At 44.2% G+C, this 21,979-nt stretch overlaps 1 protein-coding gene across 2 annotated transcripts in view; it reads left to right on the top strand.

Annotated features, from left to right (window-relative positions):
- LOC130367883 (A-kinase anchor protein 8-like) overlaps positions 1–21,979 on the top strand; it is a 54,630-nt gene continuing 32,651 nt past the window's right edge. The window contains exons 1-6 of one of the 2 annotated variants that reach the window (XM_056570840.1): positions 1–157; positions 3,744–3,813; positions 11,147–11,426; positions 13,128–13,227; positions 20,452–20,489; positions 20,960–20,996. In XM_056570840.1, coding sequence (XP_056426815.1) covers positions 103–157; positions 3,744–3,813; positions 11,147–11,426; positions 13,128–13,227; positions 20,452–20,489; positions 20,960–20,996 — 580 coding nt within the window. In that variant the 5' untranslated portion in view covers positions 1–102. Of the gene's footprint in view, positions 158–3,743; positions 3,814–11,143; positions 11,427–13,127; positions 13,228–20,451; positions 20,490–20,959; positions 20,997–21,979 lie in introns of both variants that reach the window. The other variant, XM_056570839.1, reaches the window with a different exon arrangement.

Here is a 21,979-nt window from a genome sequence, read left to right as displayed (position 1 = left end):
GTTTGAGAAGGGGAAGAACAGCAGCCAATAGCGCCGTTGTGTGGGCGGAGTTACCTGTGGAGACGAAGAGAAGTCCATTTTACCGTACATTGAAGCGTCAACATGTACGGGAGAGGCAGAGACGGGTATATGGGAAGAGAGAGAGACGTCGGGGCCGGTATGTATGAAATTACCATTTCCTAGATGCTCTTTGTCAGGATTTGTTGTAGTTGCTTATTAGTTATGTAGACATTGGCTCCAGTCCTCTATATTCCCCTTGTTTGTCATCCATTGTTCCCCCATACTCTACTCTCCCTATTCCCATGGCCCCACGTTCCCCTATGGCCGGGTTTCCTAACCAGGGTACCTCCATTTATTATCACTGGGATATCGCTGCTTCTGTGCCTGTGCCCGATTTAATGGGGTACTCCAGTAGAAAACTATTTTATTCTTATCTTAAAGGGTAGCTCCCATCATCCTATTTTTTATTTTTTGCTAGCCCGTTACACCCCCCCCCCCCCCCCACACTACGGCACTAGCCCGTTCACTCCTCCCCCCCGCCCTGCATACCCCTTACCCTCATTACACTTGCAGTTACTGCAGAGTCTGGCAGCGGGCGTGCAGGGACAGAGGCGGTGGCGGCGGTGATGTGCGGGAGGAGTGGCCTCCCAGCCAGTGGCCGGGGAGCCAATGCGCTCTCTCCCGCCTGTCTGATTGACAGGCAGGGAGCGAGTGCAGCCTAACTGAAAAAGGACTGATTGCCACTCCAAAATCAGTCCTTTTTCAGTGGCCGGTTTTTAAATGTAAATTAAACCTTTTTAATGAAGAAAAATCAAAGTATATTAGAGATATGTTGTAGTACATAAGTACTACAACATATCAAAAAATAAAGTTGGTGACAGTGCCCATTTAATCCTTCCAATACTTATCAGCTTCTCTATCCTCCAGAGGAAGTTGTGTAGTTCTTTTCTGTCTTGACCACAGTGCTCTCTGCTGACGCCTCTGTCCATGTCAGGAACTGTCCAGAGCAGGAGAGGTTTGGTATGGGGATTTGCTCCTACTCTGGACAGTTCCTGACATGGAAATTAGAATTATACAGACATCAAAATATAGGTGTAACCCAGTATGGGAAAGGAAATAGTAAAGAGAGAAGAAAAAAATTTTCTAAGAAAATGACACCTATAAATAAGTAATGCTACTAAACTACCATAGCCAAATGATAAAACACAAGGAAAAGATTGGAGCCGTTCAGAAATAAATGTGCAAAATATACTTTATTAAAGAAATAGATACACTAAATCATAAAAAAAACAAAAAAAACTGAGTACTCCCACCACAGACGGGGGACAAAAAACAGCAAGGGTGCGCCCCCCCCCCCCAGAACCCAAAGGGAGCTAATTGAACAGGGCATGCATAAATATGGTAGCAAAAACCAATATACATAGATTCCAATAGTGTCCCAAAAGGACTACAAAGGCTACACAAGAGAAAATGATAACAAACACATACTTATACAATGCTCCACGAGGGCCTAGGAGGACACCACCCCAATGCTGAATTTCGGGACCAAAGCCTTTCTCAAGGGGAAAGGCTTTGGTCCCAAAATGCAGCATTGGGGTGGTGTCCTCCCAGGCCCTCGTGGAGCATTGTATAAGTATGTGTTTGTTATCATTTTCTCTTGCGTAGCCTTTGTAGTCCTTTTGGGACACTATTGGAATCTATGTATATTGGTTTTTGCTACCATATTTATGCATGCCCTGTTCAATTAGCTCCCTTTGGGTTCTGGGGGGGGGGGGGCGCACCCTTGCTGTTTTTTGTCCCCCGTCTGTGGTGGGAGTACTCAGTTTTTTATGATTTAGTGTATCTATTTCTTAAAGTATATTTTGCACATTCATTTATGAACGGCTCCAATCTTTTTCTTGTGTTTCATCAGTTCCTGACATGGACAGAGGTGTCCGCAGAGAGCACTGTGGTCAGACAGAAATGACATTCTGGAGCTCCGTGACTACTCCTGGATTCCACATGCTCCGTTGGCCACCTTGGCCTCATTACTGTACGGCGAGACTTATTATAGTGTTGATGTTCAGAATGACATTAAGATTTGGTTAGAAACCTTATTTAACTTGTAGAACATATTGCCACCAGGTAAATAGGGTCATATCTGGTAAGTGGTTCCCTTTAAAGCAGTGGTGTCCAAACTGCGGCCCTACAGATGTTGCACAACTACAATTCCCAGCATGCCTGGACAGCCGTTGGCTGTCCGGGCATGCTGGGAGTTGTAGTTTTGCAACATCTGGATGGCTAGAGTGTGGACACCACTGCTTTAAAGGGATACTCCGAACAAAACTGAAGAATATTTTACTAATCCTGTTTAAACGTAGACCACGATAAAAACAAGCAATCTCCAGGTAGCAGAGCGGGATCAATGGAAGCGCTCTGCTACCTGGAGATTGCTTGTTTTTATCGTGATTCTATTTCAGCGGGACGAAGCTGCAGAGACCCTTTGATGATACACCCTGTTCCATTGTTGTACTTGGTTGGAGTACAACTTCATGTGGTAAGCGCAATTCACACTTAGCGTTACCAACTCACCTTTGGTGTTACACTACGGAGCGCATCCGTTTGTGCTTTTTTTATAAACGTAGACCAGGCAGCCTAAGAAAGCACCACCTTTCCCCAGTAGCTCAGGCTGTATGATGCATTTGCCATATTTCTAGTGTTTTCCAACCAGGGTGCCTCCAGCTGCTTCAAAACTACAACTCACAGTAAAGGCTGTCCGGGCATGCTGGGTCTTGTAGTTTTTCGATAGCTGGAAGCACCTTGATTAAGAAACAATGTTTAGAGACACACAGATTCTAGAGGTGGGATTCACATGTAAAGGACATTTATAGATAAGTATTATGGGGGGGAGATTTATCAAAACCTGTCCAGAGGAAAAGTTGACCAAAGCAACCAATCAGAGCCTCTGAACAATGAGATTTCTGAAAAATGGAAGAAGCGATCTGATTGGTTACTATGGGCAACTGGACAACTTTTCCTCTGCACAGGTTTTGATAAATTTTCCCCTATGTGTGAGAGGAATATCTTTTTAAAGGAAACCGGTCATCCTGTTCACACAAACTAAACCCAATACACTGGCTTATAGTGCGGGTGAACAGGAGACCGATGCGGGGTCTCTGACTACGTACATACCTGCAGCTGGGAGCGGCGTCCCTCTGAAGGTCCACTTCTTTCTTCGGTGAACTGAACACAGAAGGTGGGCTTGTGAGTTCATGGGCACTGGTCATGAGCGCTCAGTAGGTGCAAGTAGTCTCCAGCTGTTTCATAACTACAACTCCCAGCATGCCCGGACAGCCTTTGGCTGTCCGGCCATGTTGGGAGTTGTAGTTTTGAAACAGCTGGAGACGCACAGTGTTGGAGAACACTGACCTAGCTGAATTGTTCGGATCCAAACTGCTGGGACCCCCACAAATCTCTGCATCAGAGGTGCTTTTTTTCTTTAAATGAATTGATCGGCAGGTGTATGCTTGGCCACCATTCCTTTCACTTTCTATGGGACATACAAACAAGGCATAGTTCAGCTCTTAGCAATGTTTGGAAGGCCTATAGAGAGTAAATGGAGATCTTTCTAGGCATAATTGCCCCACCCCTCTGATAAGCTAGGTGTAGGGTATACAGGTTATTTTATTCTTGGGGATAACCCATCTAAGCAGTTGTGCTTACTCAATCCTGTCTCTGTCCCTATTTCTTTTGTCTCCATAAAGGATATGGCTATGGTCAGGACTCATACGCAGAACCTTGGATGTCACCCTATGATGGGCCGAACAGAAGAAGGTAAGAACCACAACTAAACTGGAGCCATTACCCATAGCAACCAATCAGCTTCCAGCAGATATCCCTGGGGACATAGCTCTAATAGCCTGCAGCATAATGACACATAGTGTGATGGTGTCCTGTGTATCACCGGCTCTGTTAGAGTCTATATCACTGACAGCTGGGAGCAATGGTGATTGGCCAAGAGTTTCACCTATCACCTGGTAATGGGAATTAATTCTATATTCTGTAATAATCCCGTTTAGAGGAGGCGGCATAAATTGTGGGTGTTCTCTGCATTTCTTATGGACACCTTAGTTGTTTAAAGTAAATCTGACTTGACACGTGACAGTTGAACTTTAAAGAGGTACGCCACTGGAAAATATCTTTTTAAATCAACAGGTGCCAGAAAGTTAAACAGATATGTAAATTACTTCTATTAAAAAAATCCTAATCCTTACATTATGCTGTTATACTGCAGAGGAAGTTCTTTTCTTTTTGGAGTTCTTTTCTGTCTGACTTCAGTGCTCTCTGCTGACGCCTCAGTCCATTTTAGGAACTGTCCAGAGTAGAAGCAAATCCCCATAGCAAACCTATCCTACTCCTGACATGGACAGAGGTGTCAGCAGAGAGCACTGTGGTCAGACAGAAAGGAAATTTAAAAAAAAGTTCCTGTGGTTTATATGGCAGCTGATAAGTACTAGAAGGATTGGGAGTTTTTAGTAGAAGTAATTTACTAGGTATGTCCCGATGCTGGTATCGGGGCCGATACTCAGCATTTGCACGGTATCGGGGACTCTTTTTAATGTCCCTGATACCATGTCCGATGCTTGCTGGTGTAAGGCCGTGCTCCGCAGTCCCGTTCTCCTGATCGCATCATGGTGTCCTATGGAGGAGCATGTGACACACGCGTCACTCCACGTCACTGTAGGACCCAGCCATTTTTTGCACATCTGACCACTGTCACTTAAAGCATTAATAACTCTGGAATGCTTTTACCTTTCATTCGGATTCAGTTTGTTTTTTCGTGACATATTCTACTTTATGTTAGTGGTAAATTTCCATCGATACTTGCATCATTTCTTGATGAAAAATTCCAAAATTTGATGAGAAAATTTAGCATTTTTATAACTTTGAAGCTCTCTGCTTGTAAGGAAATAGACATTCCAAATAAATTATATATTGATTCACATATACAATATGTCTACTAGAGATCGACCGATTATCAGTTTGGCTGATATTATCGGCCAATATTCACGATTTTGGATGTTATCGTCAATTACCTTGCCGATAATGCCACGCACCGCCCTGGCCAGAGACCGCTGCCGCCCCATTGCCTCCCCCATCCTCGGTTTTATAATTATCTGTTCCAGGGGCCCGGGGTCCGCGCAACTTCTGGCTCCTGCGACGTCCTGTGTTACGCTGTGCGCTGCACAATGACAAGTGACGTCACAGTCAGTGCGCACAGTGACATCTCAGGACGCCGCCGGAGCCTGAAGTAGCGCGGACCACGGGAACAGGTAATTATAAAACCGGGAATGGGGGAGGCAATGGGGCTTCGGCAGTGGTTGGACTAAGGGACGGCAGGGGGAGAGAAGCGGGCGGCGGCGGTCTCTGGGCAGAGGATAGGTGGGGGGGGGGGGTTGGGTAGCGGCGGTGGTAGGACTCAGGAGGACCCCAGGACAGGCAGAGGAGAGAAGCGGGTGGTGGCGGCGGTCTCTGGCACCGCAAAAGCCGCTGCAGTTCACTGATTTAAAGCGCCCGCAATCAAATAGCCGATAATTTATACTGATATTCCGGTATAAGCTATCGGCCTTAACCACCAAAGATTATCGGTATCGGCCCTAAAAAATAGAGATCGGTCGATCCCTAATGTCTACTTTATGTTTGCATCATAAAGTTGACATGTTTTTACTTTTGGAAGACGGGGGGGGGGGGGGCTTCAAAGTTCAGCAGCAATTTTCCAATTTTTCACACAATTTTCAAAATCGGAATTTTTCAGGGACCAGTTCAGGTTTGAAGGGACTTCATATTAGAAATACCCCACAAATGACCCCATTATAAACACTGCACCCCTCAAAGTATTCAAAATGACGTTCAGAAAGTGTGTTAACCCTTTAGGTGTTCCACAGGAATAGCAGCAACGTGAAGGAGAAAATTCAAAATCTTCATTTTTTACACTCTCATGTCATTGTAGACACAGTATTTGAATTTTTGCAAGGGGTAAAAGGAGAGATATCTTCCTAGGAGAAAAAGTCCCCCAAAATGTGTAACCCAATTTCTCTCGAGTAAGGAAATACCTCATATGGTGCATGTCAAGTGTTCGGTGGGCGCAGTAGAGGGCTCAGAAGGGAAGGAGCAACATTTGCCTTTTGGAAAGCAAATTTTGCTGAAATGATTTTTGGAGGGCATGTTGCATTTAGGAAGCCCCTATGGTGCCAGCACAGCAAAAAACAACCCACATGACATACTATTTTGGAAACTACACCCCTCAAGGAATGTAACAAGGGGTACAGTGAGCCTTAACACCTCACAGGTGTTTGATGACTTTTTGTTAAAGTTGGATGTGTAAATGAGAAAAAAAATCACAAAAATGCAGCTTCCCCCCCCCCCCATTTTTTATTTTTACAAGAGGTAATAGGAGAAAATGACCCCCAAAATTTGTAACCCCATTTCTTCTGAGTGTGGAAATACCCCATGTGTGGACGTCAAGTGCTCTTCTGGCGAATTACAATGCTCAGAACAGAAGGAAAGCCATTGAGCTTTTGGAGAGTGAATTTTTTTGGGATGGAAGTCAGGGGCAATGTGCGTTTCCAAAGCCCCCCGTGGTGCCAGAACAGTGGACCCCCCCCCCTACATGTGACCCCATTTTGGAAACTATACCCCTCACAGAATTTAATAAGGGGTGCAGTGAGTATTTACACCCCACTGGCATTTGACATCTTTGGAACAGTGGGCTGTGCAAATGAAAAATTGCATTTTTAATTTTCACGGACCACTGTTCCAAAAATCTGTCGGACATCTGTGGGGGTAAATGCTCAGTGCACCCCTTATTACATTCCGTGAGGGGTGTAGTTTCCAAAATGGGGTCACATATGGGGGGGTCCATTGTTCTGGCACTATGGGGGCTTTGTAAACACACGTGGCCTTCAATTCCGGACAAATTTTCTCTTCAAAAGACCAATGGTGCTTCTCCTCTTCTGAGCATTGTAGTGCACCCGCAGAGCACTTTACATCCACATATGGGGTATGTTCTAATTCAGAAGAAATTGGGTTACAAATTTTTGGGGGGCTTTTTTTTTTTCTATTCTCCCTTGTGAAAATGAAAAATTTAGGGTAACACCAGCATTTTAGTGAGAATTTATTTTTATTTTTTCATTTTCCCATCCAACTTTAATGCAAAATCGTCACACACCTGTGGGGTGTTAAGGCTCACTATACCCCTTGTTACGTTCCGTGAGGGGGGTAGTTTCCAAAATTGCATCACATGTGGGTATTTATTTTTTTGCGTTTGTCAGAACCGCTGTGAAATCATCCACCCCTGTGCAAATCACCAATTTAGGCCTCAAACGTACATAGTGCGCTCCCACTCCTGAGCCTTGTTGTGCACCCGCAGATCATTTTATGCCCACACATGGAGTATTTGCAGTGTACACTGCAGTACAATACGTTTTTCACTTTTATTGGGGGGGGGGTGTGTGTGTGTGTGTGTGTGTGTGTGTGTGTGTAAGGGGAGTATATGTAGTGTTTTACCCTTATGTGTTAGTGTAGTGTTTTTAGGGTACATTCGCACTGGCGGAGGTTTACAGTGAGTTTCCCGCTAGGAGTTTGTGCTGTGGCTCAAACTTGAAGCTGTAAACTCGTCCGTGTGAATGTACCCTGTACATTCACATGGGGGGGGGGGAGGCAAACCTCCAGCTGTTTCAAAACTGCAACTCCCAGAATGCACTGACAGACCGTGCATGCTGGGAGTTGTACTTTTGCAACAGCTGGAGGCACACTGGTTGGAAAACCTTCAGTTAGATTCTGTTGCCTAACTCAGTATTTTACAACCAGTTTGCCTCCAGCTGTTGCAAAACTACAACTCCCAGCATGTACTGATCACCGAAGGGCATGCTGGGAGATGTAGTTATGCAGCAGCTGGAGGTACGTAACTACAACTCCCAGCATGCAGAAACAGCATGAGTCCTGAACAGGTTAAAATAAAAGTACTCGTACTTGGTATCGGCAAGTACTAGAATTAAAGTATCTGTACTCGTACTCTGTCTTGCAAAATGGTATTGGGACATCCCTATAACTTAAAAATCGGTTTAATCCCTTGGACGGAGGGTTTTCCAGTTTTTGCACTTTCGTTTTTTCCTCCTTACCTTTTTTAAAAATCATAACCCTTTCAATTTTGCGGCAAAAAATCCATATGATGGCTTATTTTTTGAGCCACCAATTCTACTTTGCAGTGACATCTGCAGGGATGTGGAATTCCTATCGCCCGACGTCCGGGACTAGCAGTTTTGGGCGCCGGGCAGGTGAATTTGTCCGGCCCTTAGCCCGGCTTCGGGCAAGCAGGGCCGGACCTGACAAGTGCGGTGGCGATCTGCAGTCTGTATGGAGCGGGCTGCCGACTCCTGCCCGCTCCATACTCTGCCGCCTCCTAAAAAAAAACTGTATCCTCGGAAGCAGAGCAGGGGAGATGAGAAGCTGTGTATTTGTCTTCTCTCCCCTGCTCTGCAGACGTGCGGGGGGGGGGGAGATGAGGGGGCGTGGCTTCTTGCTCCTCATCCAGACCTGCGTCCTCTGCCTTCACTCCCCCCCGCTGTAGCTTCGGAGAGCTGAGGGGAGGAGGCGTCTGCACGGGGAGATGCTTGCGGCGCTCTGGAGTATGTATGGAGCGGGCTCGGAATTCCTGCCCGCTCCATACTCTGCAGCCCCCGGCTGTTCTCAGTAGCCGGGGGCCGCCGCTAATAGCCAGCATGCGGCGATCGCCGCGGCTGGCTATTAACCCTTTAGATCACCGCTGTCAAAGCTGACAGCGGCATCTAAAGGGAGATGTGAATGCTCCCTGGTGGGCTAGTGGGGTGGATCGCTGTATTAGAGGTAAGTCTAATACAGTGTAAAAAAAAATAAAAAAAAGTTTTAATAAAAGTTTGAAAGACACACATTAACCTAGTGGTCTTCAAACTGTGCCCCTCCAGATGTTACAAAACTACAATTTCCAGCATGCCAGGACAGCCGTTGGCTGTCTGGGCATGCTGGGAGTTGTAGTTTTGCAACATCTGGAGGGCCACAGTTTGAAGACCGCTGCATTAACCCCTTCCATGTTAAAAGTTCAAATCACCCCCTTTTCCTATATAAAAACATGCAAACATAATAAAAATTAACATTTGGTATCGCTTCGTGCGTAATTGTACAACCTATGAAAATATAACATTATATATCCCGTACGGTAAATGTAAAATAATACCAAACCACAAATTTGCAATTTTTATAATATCCCATAAAAAAAAGTTAGAAAGCGATTAAAAAGTCAGATCAATGCCAAAATGGTAGCGATACCAAAAACTGATTATGGAGCAAAACATGAGCCCTCATACAGCCTGGTATGCGGAAAAAAAATAAAGCTACAGGGGTTAAAAAATGGCAATTAAAAATTTTTGAAAACGTTCAGAATTAGTAAAACATGACGTAAACGATACAAATCTGGTATCGCTGTAACCAGGTGCCTAAAGTATAAAACTAACATGTTATCTGACCACAATGTAAATGGTGCAGAAAAGAAAACAAATCTGCAAAATTATCTTTTACTATTTCTGTTTCACTTCCCCAAATATATATATATTTTTTGGTTCAGAGAATATGTTTTTGAAAAATTAAAAGGTATCCTTATAGTAGGTAGTTATGGCTATTATAGGGCGAGGAGGAAAAAATGAGCGTGTAAAAGCAAAAATTGGCCCGGACAAGTGGGTCGTCATGAGGGACAAGTAGATTTAGCTCCATTTTAGTCCCGTGGACAAGTAGTTTTTTATAAAATTTCCACAACCCTGATCTGTCATTTTACCCAAAAATCTACGGCGAAACGACAAAAAAATAATTGTGCGACCAAATTGAAGAAAAATGCTGTTTTGTAACTTTTGGGGGCTTCCGTTTCTACGCAGTAAATTTTTCATTAAAAATGACACTTATCTTTATTCTGTAGGTCCTTACAATTAACATGATACCCTACTTATATAGGTTTGATTTTGTTGTACTTCAAGAAAAAATCATAACAACATGCAGGAACATTTATACTTTTAAAATTCTCATCTTCTGACCCCCTATAACTTTTTTATTTTTCTGCGTACGGGGCGGTATGAGGGCTCATTTTTTTTGCGTTGTGATATGAATTTTTTTTAGCAGTACCATTTTTGTATTGATCGGACTTTTTGATCACTTTTTATTCATTTTTTCATGATATAAAGTGACCAAAAATACGCTATTTTGGACTGTGGAATTTTTTTTTTGCGCGTACGCCATTGACCGTGCTGTTTAATTAACAATATATTTTTATAATTTGGACATTTCCGCATATGATGATACCACATATGTTTCTTTTTATTTACACAGGTTTTTTTGTTTTTTGTTTTTTATAGGGAAAAGGGGGGTGATTCAAACTTGTATTAGGGAAGGGGTTAAATGATCTTTATTCACTTTTTTTTCCCACTTTTTTTTGCAGTGTTATAGCTCCCATAGGGACCTATAACACTGCACACACTGATCTTTTACATTGATCAATGGTTTCTCATAGGAAACCATTGATCAATGATTCTGCCGCTTGACTGCTAATGCCTGGATCTCAGACACTGAGCAGTCATTCGGCGATCGGACAGCATGGAGGAAGGTAGGGACCCTCCTGCTTTCCGCGATCCCGAACAGCCCCCTGAGCTAACCGGCAGTGCTTTACTTTCATTTTAGACGTGGCGTTCAACTTTGAACGCCGCGTCTAAAGGGTTAATAGCGCGTCACCGCGGTCAGTGCCGCACACTATTAGCCACGTGTCCCGGCCGTTGCTAGGTGTCGGGCCCGACCCGCTATGACCCGCGTTATAGAAAGGGAGTGGGCTGAGGGCGTATAGGTATGCCCTCTGTCCCCAAGGAGTTAACTTCCTCTTTAAAGAACATTCAGATAAATGTGTATATGGAGAAGCAATAGGTATTGCTGTTTACATTAGTTCTCTGTGTACAGCTTGGACCACTTCCCTCATAGACTCCCGCATGTCCTAACAGGTTGATAATATCTAGTCATCCGGCAATTGCTATTTTGGTTTTAATAGAAAACACTAGGACAACTCATGAATTATTTTTATTTTTTTTCTCTCTAGCAGTTACTATGAACAACCAGAAAGAAGCAGATATGGCTATTCTGAGCCTGAGCGAGGATATAGAGGACGGAGAAAGCAGCGTCCACCTCATCATGCAGCGCCACGGGGGAGAGGTGACCGAAGAGGGGGCTTTAGGGGTAACTTTCGGCCATCTAGACCTGCAAGAGGTGCAAGACATCCTAATCATCCACCAATCTCAGATATGGAGCAATTTCAGCAACTAAAACCATTCGTTGATAGCTTTTACTTTGGAGGAGGGTTCAACGTCAAAAACAAAAGGAAGGTGAGTGTTGTATCTGTATTAATCCACATGAAAAAAATGATTTAACTGTATGTGATTTTTATACTAGAAACCAATCATCAAAGGGAGAATCTGGTGCGTCACAGAAACCAGATTGTGGCACACAGAGTAATACAGATCTATACAGCCCAAAAAGGGCCTAAACCTGCCTGTTATATTATATTTAGTTTTATTATGGGACAACAGTGGGTATTAACAATCCTAGGTTGTAACGCCATTGATGGCTTAAAGGTGTACTCCGCCCCTTGACATCTTATCCCATATCCAAAGGATAGGGGAAAATATGTCTGATTGTTGGGGTCTTGCCTATGGGGACCCCCGCGATCTCCCTGTTGAACCCGGCATTCGTTTGGAGCTTCTCTCCGTGCAGGTTAACTGGCGATGCAGAGTTGAGGCTTGTTACGTCACGGCATTGCCCCCACAATGTAAGTCTATGGGAGGGGTCATGATGGCAATCACACCCCTTCCCATAGACTTGCATTGAGGGGGCGTGGCTGTGACGCCATGAGCGGGCCGTGACCATGATGTCACGAGCCTCCACTTTGCATTCCAGTTATCCGGCATGGAGCAAAGTTCGCTCTGTGCACCAAATGTCGGTGGTGCTGCAGCCGAGATTGCGTTGGTCCTTTTGGATAGGGGATAAGATGTCTAGGGGCAGAGAACCCCTTTAATACTGAAAAGCACAAAACACTGCATTACTAAAGTATTACAGAGTTGATCAGAGGAGTCTCCATAGTCGGACTAAAAAAATAAAAATCTGTAAAGTTTACAGCCAAAAAGCAAACACACAACTTTTTTTTTTTCTCCTACATACTGCCATTATTCAGAGTCAGTGGGGCTGGGGAAAACAGCGAAGCACTTTACTCTGCTGACTTCATCAGCCCCGGTCACTTCCAAACTGTTGTCGTACAACGAAGGGGAGCGGGGACACTCTGTATCGCTGTTCAGGTGTTGAGTGGGGGCCCCAGCAATTATAAGATGTCTTAGACTGGAGAGAACTCTGATCTTGGCCATATGTCATCTTAGATGATGCATTCAATAGTGACTGCAGCATCTAAGTGATCCAAACCAAAAGTGGGGGACCCTTTTTCCTCCTATCACTGGACCTGTATAGCAGCCAGTGGCCTAAAAGAGAGCCCATGGGAATGCCTTATGGTAGTATTTTGCAACCTTATGGTCAATTGCCAGGATATGAATAAGGTGAGAAAGCTTAACCTGTTTCCTATGAAAGCATACAAAGTCCTCTTTCTCTTCCTAACTTTATTGGGGAAGTAACAGAAATAAGAACACTGTAGATGATATATTGTGATTAGGAAGGTAAAAAACGGATTGCCCTGTATGGGATAAAAAATATCACCACTTGTCCTCACAGGAGGGAGGGGTTTGTGTGGCAATAGATGATGAGGGACAGACTAACTTAGACTGGATTCACATCACAATTGTGACATATGATGGCCAAATATGGACCTGTGCCATACCCCGACTGTATTCGTTTTTGTTGTCTGAAAACCGTGATCTACTGCAGTTTTACATCAGGCAACAAAAATGGATTTGGTCCAAAAATGAGCCGACCAGAGTCACTAGCTGACTACACCGGGCTCATGTAAATGAATTGAGTGCAACTGTGTGTCATCAAATGTTTTTTTGACTTTCTCTTTTTTTTTTTTTTTTTTTTTTCTTAAGGGAAAATGGAATAAAAGATTTGACGGAGGACAGCCTCCTGAGAAAAAGATGAAGACTTCAGCAGAGAACAGCAAGTCTGAGGAGCCGGGATCAGAAGGAGGTGAGGTGGAAATTTACACAGGAGTCCAAGACTAACAATGAGTATTGGAGGGATCATTTACAAGGTTGAGCGTGTTGTGTTGTGAGTAGGAATTGGCATCTCATGTAAGGATAGGCAAGGATAGCTTTGAAATCTAACATGACAGAACATTATTATTTTTATCACATAAATATACAAAAATCAGCAAAAAATGCCCTGCTCTTTTTCTTCCCCACAAAAAATGTGTTCATTTACCTTTAAATTCGATTGAACCATACATCCGTTATCCAAATAGGGGAAGCATTAAAAAAAAAAAAAACACCTGGGGCAAAGAACCTCGGCCGTATTCAGCGGCAACCTATTCCAAGTTTCCAGTTTTTTCTCCAATTTATTCGGCAAAGATTTTAGATTCTCTTTTAAGTAATCTACAGGGTCAGCTGTTACTTTAATTCCCAGATATTTATTACTTCAATTCCCGATTCTCCCACCACTTGCATTCCCAACTCAGATTGATCTAACCTATGACCTATGGGAAGAGCATATGATTTTGTTCAATTCACTTCTCAACCCGATCTCACTCCAAACTCCTGAAAGACTCGTTTTAACCTTGGGACAGCCCTCACCGGATCCTGCACAAATAAAAAAGCATATCATCAGCATATAAAACAATTTTGTCCTCCTCCCCCGACTCCCAAACCCCCTGAGCTCCACCATATCCCTTTATTTCACAGCCAACGGTTCAATATAGAGGGAGAAGAGAAAGGGGGGGGGGGAGGAGAGAGAGGACAACCCTGCCGGGTACCTCCTAAAGAGCTCAAATGGCCTTGTCAGATCCTTCCCCAACAATAGTCTAGTAGAAGGGTGAGAGTTCAATAACTTGATCATATCCACATAACCCGGGCCAAACCCAAATTTCCCCCATTAAGACCCAGAGAAACCTCCACCCTGTCAAACGCCTTTGTGGCATCCAGTGACAGGATGGAGCGGAGGTCCCCCGCACCAGATTGTATATTAATAAAGGTTTGTTCAAGATTATCAAAAAGCCGCCTACCGGGCACAAATCCCTTCTGGTCTGTATGGACCAACCTATTAACTACTCGCCTATTTGCTAGGACTTTCGCAAAAATCTTGACATCTACATTCAACAAGGATATATGCCTATAACTTTCTACCTTCAGTTTTTTTTTTTTTTTTAATCAGAACCATTTGAGCTTCTAACATAGAGGGGGGCAACTTGTCCTCACGGGTAGCCTCTCCAATTATCTCCCGTAGTAGGGGTGCAAAGACCTCTGCAAATCTCTTATACAGGTCAAATGGGAAACCATCTGGTCCAAATGCTGAGCCTGGAGGAGAGGATCTAATAACATCTAATATTCTAATGTAATAGGTAGATCCATATACTCTCTCAGACTCTGTAAGTTTGGGGAGGGTAATTTGATCTAAGACTTTCTCAATTTCTTCCTCTGAAGCTTGCAAATCCGAGGTATATAGTTTTGAGAAGAGAAAGCAATTTGTTGTATCTGTTGGGGATCGTTATTAACCTGACCCAATTGATTCATAATACTATTTAACTCTGATCTCCATCCTTGATCCTTTATCACTGTCGCCAAAGTGCCAAGGCTTACTGTTCTCTATAAATTCTCTGTCCCAAAAAGAACAGATTCTGCGCCCTCTCCACCTGATAGTTAGCTAACTCCTCTTGTGCGTTAAGTTGGACAAAATTCTCCTCCCGCTTCAAATTTTTGTATGCCTTCCTCTAGGTCTCTGCCTTTCCCACCAACAATGTTTCTCCTGCTCAGAAGCCCCATCTTAGATGTGTTATATTTTTAAATAGAACCCCCCCCTCAGTAGGCTTTGAGTGTCCCAACAATTGTACTTGCTGTTCCTAAGTTTGCTCTCCGGAATTGAGAAATATCTACCACGAGTCCCACATCTCTATCCAATATGGTTAGCCAGTGGTGGTTTAACCTAAAAATTCTATTGCCAGAAGGCTTACTACCACCCAAATTTCCATCAAGTACTTGCATTACATGGTCAGATATTGATCGAGGCAAATTTTTCATCTTTACCACCAGTCTACTACCTGACAAATTACTCATACGCATATCAATTCTCGAGGCAGATTTTTTTCGCCCTATTAACCACTTAAGGACGCTGGGTGTATCCATACGCCCCCGTTTTAAAGTCCTTAAGGACTGAGGGCGTATGGGTACGCCTGTAGGAATTCCGGTCCCCGCTGCTTGCTGGGCGGGGAACGGACCGGGGTGACTGCTGATATCTATCAGTAGGCAACCCGTGCAAACCACTGGGGACCCCCCCCCCCCCCCCCCCCATGTCTGTCAATTCAGACCAACGATTTGCGGCTTTTCCGGGTCTGTTGGGTCTCTGGTGACCCGGTAAAAAAAAAGGGTGAATGGGGCTGTCCGAGACAGCCCCATTCACCCTTACCCAGCAGCTGTGAGGTGGCACGGGTGCCGCCTCACGATCACCACCCAGCTGGGCAGCGATCGGGATGGCGGCGATCTGCGCCGGTGGGGGGGGGATCCTACCTTGCCCTGGTCCGACGGGGGTCCCCTCGGGATTGGTGGCGGCGACAGGAGCAGCAGGATCAGCGGCGGCGGTCTCGGCGGCAGGATACAGCAGGAGGTGAGGCCTGTTCACTTCCTGCTGTTGCTTTGCAACAAATCGCAGCATGCACAGCCAAAGGGCATGCTGGGAGTTGTAGTTTTGCAACAGCTGGAGGCACATTTTTTCTATGAGAAAGTGTGCATCCAGCTGTTGCATAACTACAACTCCCTTCATGCACAGACTACCAAAGGGAATGCTGGGAGTTGTAGCAGTGTGCCTCCAGCTGTTGCAAAACTACAACTCCCAACATGCCCTTCGACTGTCAATACATGCTGATTGTTTCAGTTTTGCAACCAGTGTGCCTCCGGCATGCATTGAGAGACTGTACGTGCTGGGAGTTCTAGTTTTGCAACAGCTGGAGGCACACTGGTTGCAAAACACTGAGTTAAGTAACACTGTTTTGCAACCAATGTGCCTCCAACTGTTGCATTACGACAACTCCCAGCATGTATGGTCTGTCAGTGCATGCTGGGAGTTGTAGTTTTGCAATAGCTGGATGTTAGCCCGCCCCCCCAAATGTGAATCTACAGGGTGCATTCACACGGGCGGGTTTACAGCGAATTCTGCTGCAAGTTTGAGATGCCGCAAATATTCCGCCGCAGCTCAAACTCCTTGTAAACCTCTGCCCGTGTGAATGTACCCTAGAAACACTACACTAACACATAATAAAGGGTAAAACACTACATATACACATCCCCCCCAAATATAAAAACATATTGTACGCCAGTGTTTCCAAAAGGGAGCCACCAGCTGTTAAAAAACAGCAACTCGCAGTATTGCCGGACAGCCACTGACTATCAAGGCATGCCGGGAGTTTTGCAGCAGCTGGAGATACCCTACGGCAGTGTTTGCCAAACAGGGTATTTTTGTGGCGGATTCAAATCCCCAATTTAGTCCTCAAATGCACATGGTGCACTCTCCCTTCGGAGCCCTGTCGTATTTCAATTAAACAGTTTAGGGCCACATATGGGGTATCTCCGTACTCGGGAGAAATTGTGTTACAAATTTTGGGGGGCTTTTTCTCATTTTACCCCTTATGAAAAGGTAAAGTTGGGGTCTCCACCAGCATAGTGCTTGAACAGTGGACCCCCCTCCCCTACATGTGACACCATTTTGGAAACTATACCCCTCACGTATTGTAATAAGGGGTACAGTGAGCATTTACGCCCCACAAGTGTATGACAGATTTTTGGAACAGTGGTCGGTGAAAGTGAAAAATTAAATTTTTCATTTGCACAGCCCACTGTTCCAAAGATCTGTAAAAACACCAGTTGGGTGTAAATATTCACTGCACCCCATATTAAATTCTGTGAGGGGTGTAGTTTCCAAAATAGGGTCACATGTGGGGGGGGGTCCACTGTTCTGGTACCACGGAGGGCTTTGTAAACTCACATGGCCTCCCACTTCTATTCCAACCAAATTTTCTCACCAAAAGCTCAATGGTGCTCCTTCTCTTTTGAGCATTGTAGTTTGCCCGCAGAGCACTTGACGTCCATGGGGTATTTCCACACTCAGAAGGAATGGGGTTACACATTTTGGGAGGCTTTCTCCAATTACCCCTTGTGAAAATGAAAAATTTGGGGTAAAACCAGCATTTTAGTGAAAAACTAATTTTTCATTTTCACGTCCAACTTTAGCAGAAAGAAATTTGTCAAGCACCAGTGGGGTGTTAAAGGGGTATTCCAGGCAAAAACTTTTTTTTTATATATATCAACTGGCTCCGTAAAGTTAAATGGATTTGTAAATTACATCTATTAAAAAATCTTTATCCTTCCAATAGTTATTAGCTTCTGAAGTTGAGTTGCTGTTTTCTGTCTAACTGCTTTCTGATGACTCACATCCCGGGAGCTGTCCAGCTCCTATGGGGATATTCTCCCATCATGCAAGGGATATTCTCCCACCATGCACTGCTCCCGGGACATGACCTCATCATTGAGCAGTTAGGCAGAAAACTTCAGAAGCTAATAACTATTGGAAGGATTAAGATTTTTTTAATAGAAGTAATTTGCAAATCTGTTTAACTTTCCGGAGCCAGTTGATATTAAAAAAAAAAAAAAATTATTTTTTGCCTGAAATACCCCTTTAAGGCTCACTGGTTGTAGTTTCCAAAATAGTATTCCATGTGGTGTTTTTTTTTTTTTATAAATTTTTTTTTTGTTCTGGCATCATAGGGGCTTCCTAAATGCGACATGCCCACCAAAAACAATTTCAGCAAAATTTGCTTTCCAGAAGCCAAATGTCACTCCTTCTCTTCTGGGCATTGTAGTGCGCCCGCAGTGCACTTGACGTGCACGCATGGGGTATTTCCATGGGGTTACAAATTTTGGGGGGCATTTTCTCCTATAACCACTTGTAAAATTTGGGGGGGAAACCAGCATTTTAGTGAACAGCAAAAAAATGTATTTACACATCCAACTTTAAAAAGTCGTCAAACACCTGTGGGGTGTTAAGGCTCAGCGGACCTCTTGTTACGTTCCTTGAGGGGTGTAGCTTCCAAAATGGTGTGCCATGTTGTTGGTTTTTTATTTATTTATTTATTTTATTTTATTTTTTTTTTGCTGTTCGAGCTTCCTAAATGGGACCTGCCCCCCCCAAAAAACATTTTAGAAAAACTCTCCAAAATCCTATTGTCGCTCCTCCCCTTCTAAGGACTCTAGTACACCCACAGAGCACTTGACATACACATGAGGTATTTCCTTACTCGAAAGAAATTGGGTTACAAATTTTGGGGGGCTTTTTCTCCTTTTACCCCTTGTACAATTTCAAAAACTACAAGAACATGCGAGTGTAAAAAAAAAAATGAAGATTTTGAATTTTCTCCTTTACCTTGCTGCTATTCCTGTGAAACACCTAAAGGGTTAACACACTTTCTTCTGAATGTCATTTTGAATACTTGGTTGGGGGGGGTTGTTTGGTGCAGTTTTTATAGCGGGGTCATTTATGGGGAATTTCTAATGAGGACCCCTCAAATCTAATTCAAAACTGGACTGGTCCCTGAAAAATTCCTATTTTGAAAATCTTGTGAAAAATTGGAAAATTGCTGCTGAACTTTGAAGCCCTCTGCTGTCTTCCAAGAGTAAAAACATGTATCTGTGAATCAATATATAATTTATTCGGAATGTCCATTTTCCTTACAAGCAGAGAGTTTCAAAGTTAGAAAAAATGCAAAATTTTCTTGAAGATTTTGGGATTTTTCACCAAGAAAGGATGCAAGTAACGACAAAAATTTACCGCTATGTTAAAGTAGAATGTTTTTTCGTGACAATCTCTGGAATGCTTTTACCAATTATTCTGATTCAGAGTTATTAATGCTTAAAGGGACAGTGGTCAGAATTGCAAAAAAGGATCAGTCCTTAATGGGTTAAAGGACAACTATAGTGTAACAATTTTACATATTCCTGTGCCCGGGCCTCAAAAACAAACAAACTTTAACATACCTTCCTACGTGCCCCTGGCGGTCTGATACAGGCCTCCCGGCCCATCAGTACGCTCCTCATTCAACTTCCTGGGCACGCCACAGAACCTTCGGCTTATCAGCGGCCGCAGCGATGTCCCGCCCCGGCTGGTGATAGGCTGAGCCCACTATCATGTAGGAAGTCGACTAGAGCTCCTTACATGACAGTGGGCTCGGCCTATCACCGGCCAGGGCGGGATATCGCTGCGGCCGCTGATACGCCGAAGGTTCTGTGGCGTCCCCGTCCTGAGGTTCGCACCGCTGGACCGGGAGGCCTGTACCGGACCGACGGGGGCACGTAGGAAGGTATGTTAAAGTTTATTTATTTTTTTTAGGCCTGGGCACAGGAATATCTAAAAGTGTTGCACTACAGTTGTCCTTCAAAACACGGGAATCCTTCCCTTGGACCATATTTTTCTCTCCAGATGTCAAACCATTGCACCTCTGCAATAAATTTCGATAGTTGTGTACTGCAGGAGGGCCTATACTAGATCTATCCAGCTCTACATTCATTATGGAGATAAAATCTCCCATAAGGAATTGTGGTACCTCATGTCTTGCTCCAATAAATTCCAGGAGTGCAATAAGGACATCAGGGGTGAAAGGAAGGGGGATGTAAACATATGCAATAATAACTTCTACACGTTCCAATACTCCTTGTATGAAAATATATCTACCAAACTGATCAATAAATTTCCTACCCAATTCAAACCAAATTTGTCTGTGAATATACAATGAAACCCCCTTTGAATATGAGGAGTATTATGCGTGCAGTTGCAGGCTGGCCCATTTCTTCGTCTGCAATCCACTATCCTCTTCAGAAAAGTACGTCTCGGTAATCCCCACTATCGCTGGCAAATGTCTAGATATCTGCTGAAATACTGAGTCTCATGACCCTATCTCCCAGACCCCTCATGTTCCACTAAATTTTAATAATTTACATGGTAGGAGAAAGGAGAGAGAGAACAAAAAAGGGACCCCCCCCCCCCCCCCCGTTTTGATTGATGTAATTTACAAATCTGAGTACTTGCCATACATCAATCTGACTGGCCGATATGCTTTTGACAAGTCGCCATTCAGCCAACAATGGGATTCTGTATGCTGCTAACATATTCATGATGCAAGATGGTAATAGGGTTTAAAAGCTCTGTTCTTTCTTCCAGGTGGCAATACTGAGGAACCGGACCAGAGCACAATGAATGTAAGTTCTGTAGATGACAGGTCAGGGCTACAACTGACACCTTTCAGATTGTGGTTGAGTGGGATGTGCATGTTCAGCCACAGCAAGAAAAAAGATCACATGCAAAATTAATGCACTTCCCCCGAAGTTTATCATAAAATACGACTTATTTTATTATGTATTTTAAAGGAATCAAAAAACAGGCCTTTTTCTTTCAAAGACTGCGCCCTCCTTGTCTCCACTTTGGGTGTGGTATTAAAACTTGGCTCCATTCACTTCAATGGAGCCAAGAACTGCAGAGCCTCACCCAAACTGGAGACAAGGAGGGTGCGGTCTTTGAAAGAAAAAAAGGCCTGTTGTTTTGATTCCTGGAGTACCCCTTTTAGAGTGTGTTTATTCGTACAGGATGATGCCCACCTTGGTTTTTTGTGTTCAGATGTCATTGTTATGTATTCATCTCCAGCTATAGAACTTGTCTTTTTGTTTTCCAGGACAGAGATCAAGAAGCTGGGACACAGGCAGAAACAGGTAAAAAAGGAACCTAAAGTGATCCTCTGGGTCACCGGACACTTGGAAAACAAAGGCATTTTGGAATATAATGTTGCTACAATATAACATTTTCTAGATTATCAGATTGTCTTTGAAAAGTATTACATCCTCCGGTTTGTTTACAGCACGCGGAGATCTTGTAGACCACCAGAATAAAAATGCTATTTTAACTGTAAAAAAAAAAAATACTTCGTAGAAACGAAAAATGCTAAACGTTGTTTCTCTTCAATTTTACAAAATAATTTTTCTATTTCCCAAGCTCTTAACTGGGGGACACAGGGCCATGGGTATATGCTGCATGCCGCTAGGAGGCTGACACTAGGCAAAAAAAACAAAAGAATGTCCGCTCCTCTTGGCAGGATATACCCGCCTCCTGACTCAGTTTTAGATTAGTGTCAGCAGGAGGCAGACGCAGGTTTGGAGTTCTCCAGACCTGGTCTTATTTCTTTAGTTTTTTTCCTAGAATCAGTCTATAGTTAAATTTTCTTTCCTTTTTTTGTTCTTTCTAGTGTGGGGCTACAGGAGCATGGTGCTGCCTTATCCCCCACCTGCGAGCTAGGGGCACAGTGCATTGCTGGATGGGCTGTTAACCCCTCCTCGTCATCAACCAGCACTTGGTGGTGTACCCAGGGTTTGGGTCCCCCATTTGCCAGCTGGGCTGGCTTAAGGCAGGTGGCCCTAGCTGGTCAAAGTCTACCTGGGTGAGTATGTTTCCCTCCTTTGCCCCCAAGGACCTAAGGGGCTTCTTCCTTTTAGCTGCAGAAGGTCTCCCTGGGATGAGGGGTTAATCCAGATGTCTCGCGCCCTCTCGGAGCAGCCTGTATCCTGTCATGTGGGAGCGCATGATGCAGGGGGCGGCTTTTCTCCTCCCCGTCTCTACTTCTATGGGGGAAAAGCGCTTGCCCTGGGGATCATGGCTCTGGCCACTCCGGAGGTTGCGCGTGCTGCAAAGGTCAGAAGGC

The sequence above is a fragment of the Hyla sarda genome, chromosome 4, assembly GCF_029499605.1.
Source record: "Hyla sarda isolate aHylSar1 chromosome 4, aHylSar1.hap1, whole genome shotgun sequence".
In the NCBI taxonomy this organism is placed as follows: domain Eukaryota; kingdom Metazoa; phylum Chordata; class Amphibia; order Anura; family Hylidae; genus Hyla; species Hyla sarda.
The sequence above is the reverse complement of the archived record's forward strand: the minus strand, read 5'-3'. Positions and strand labels throughout refer to the sequence as shown.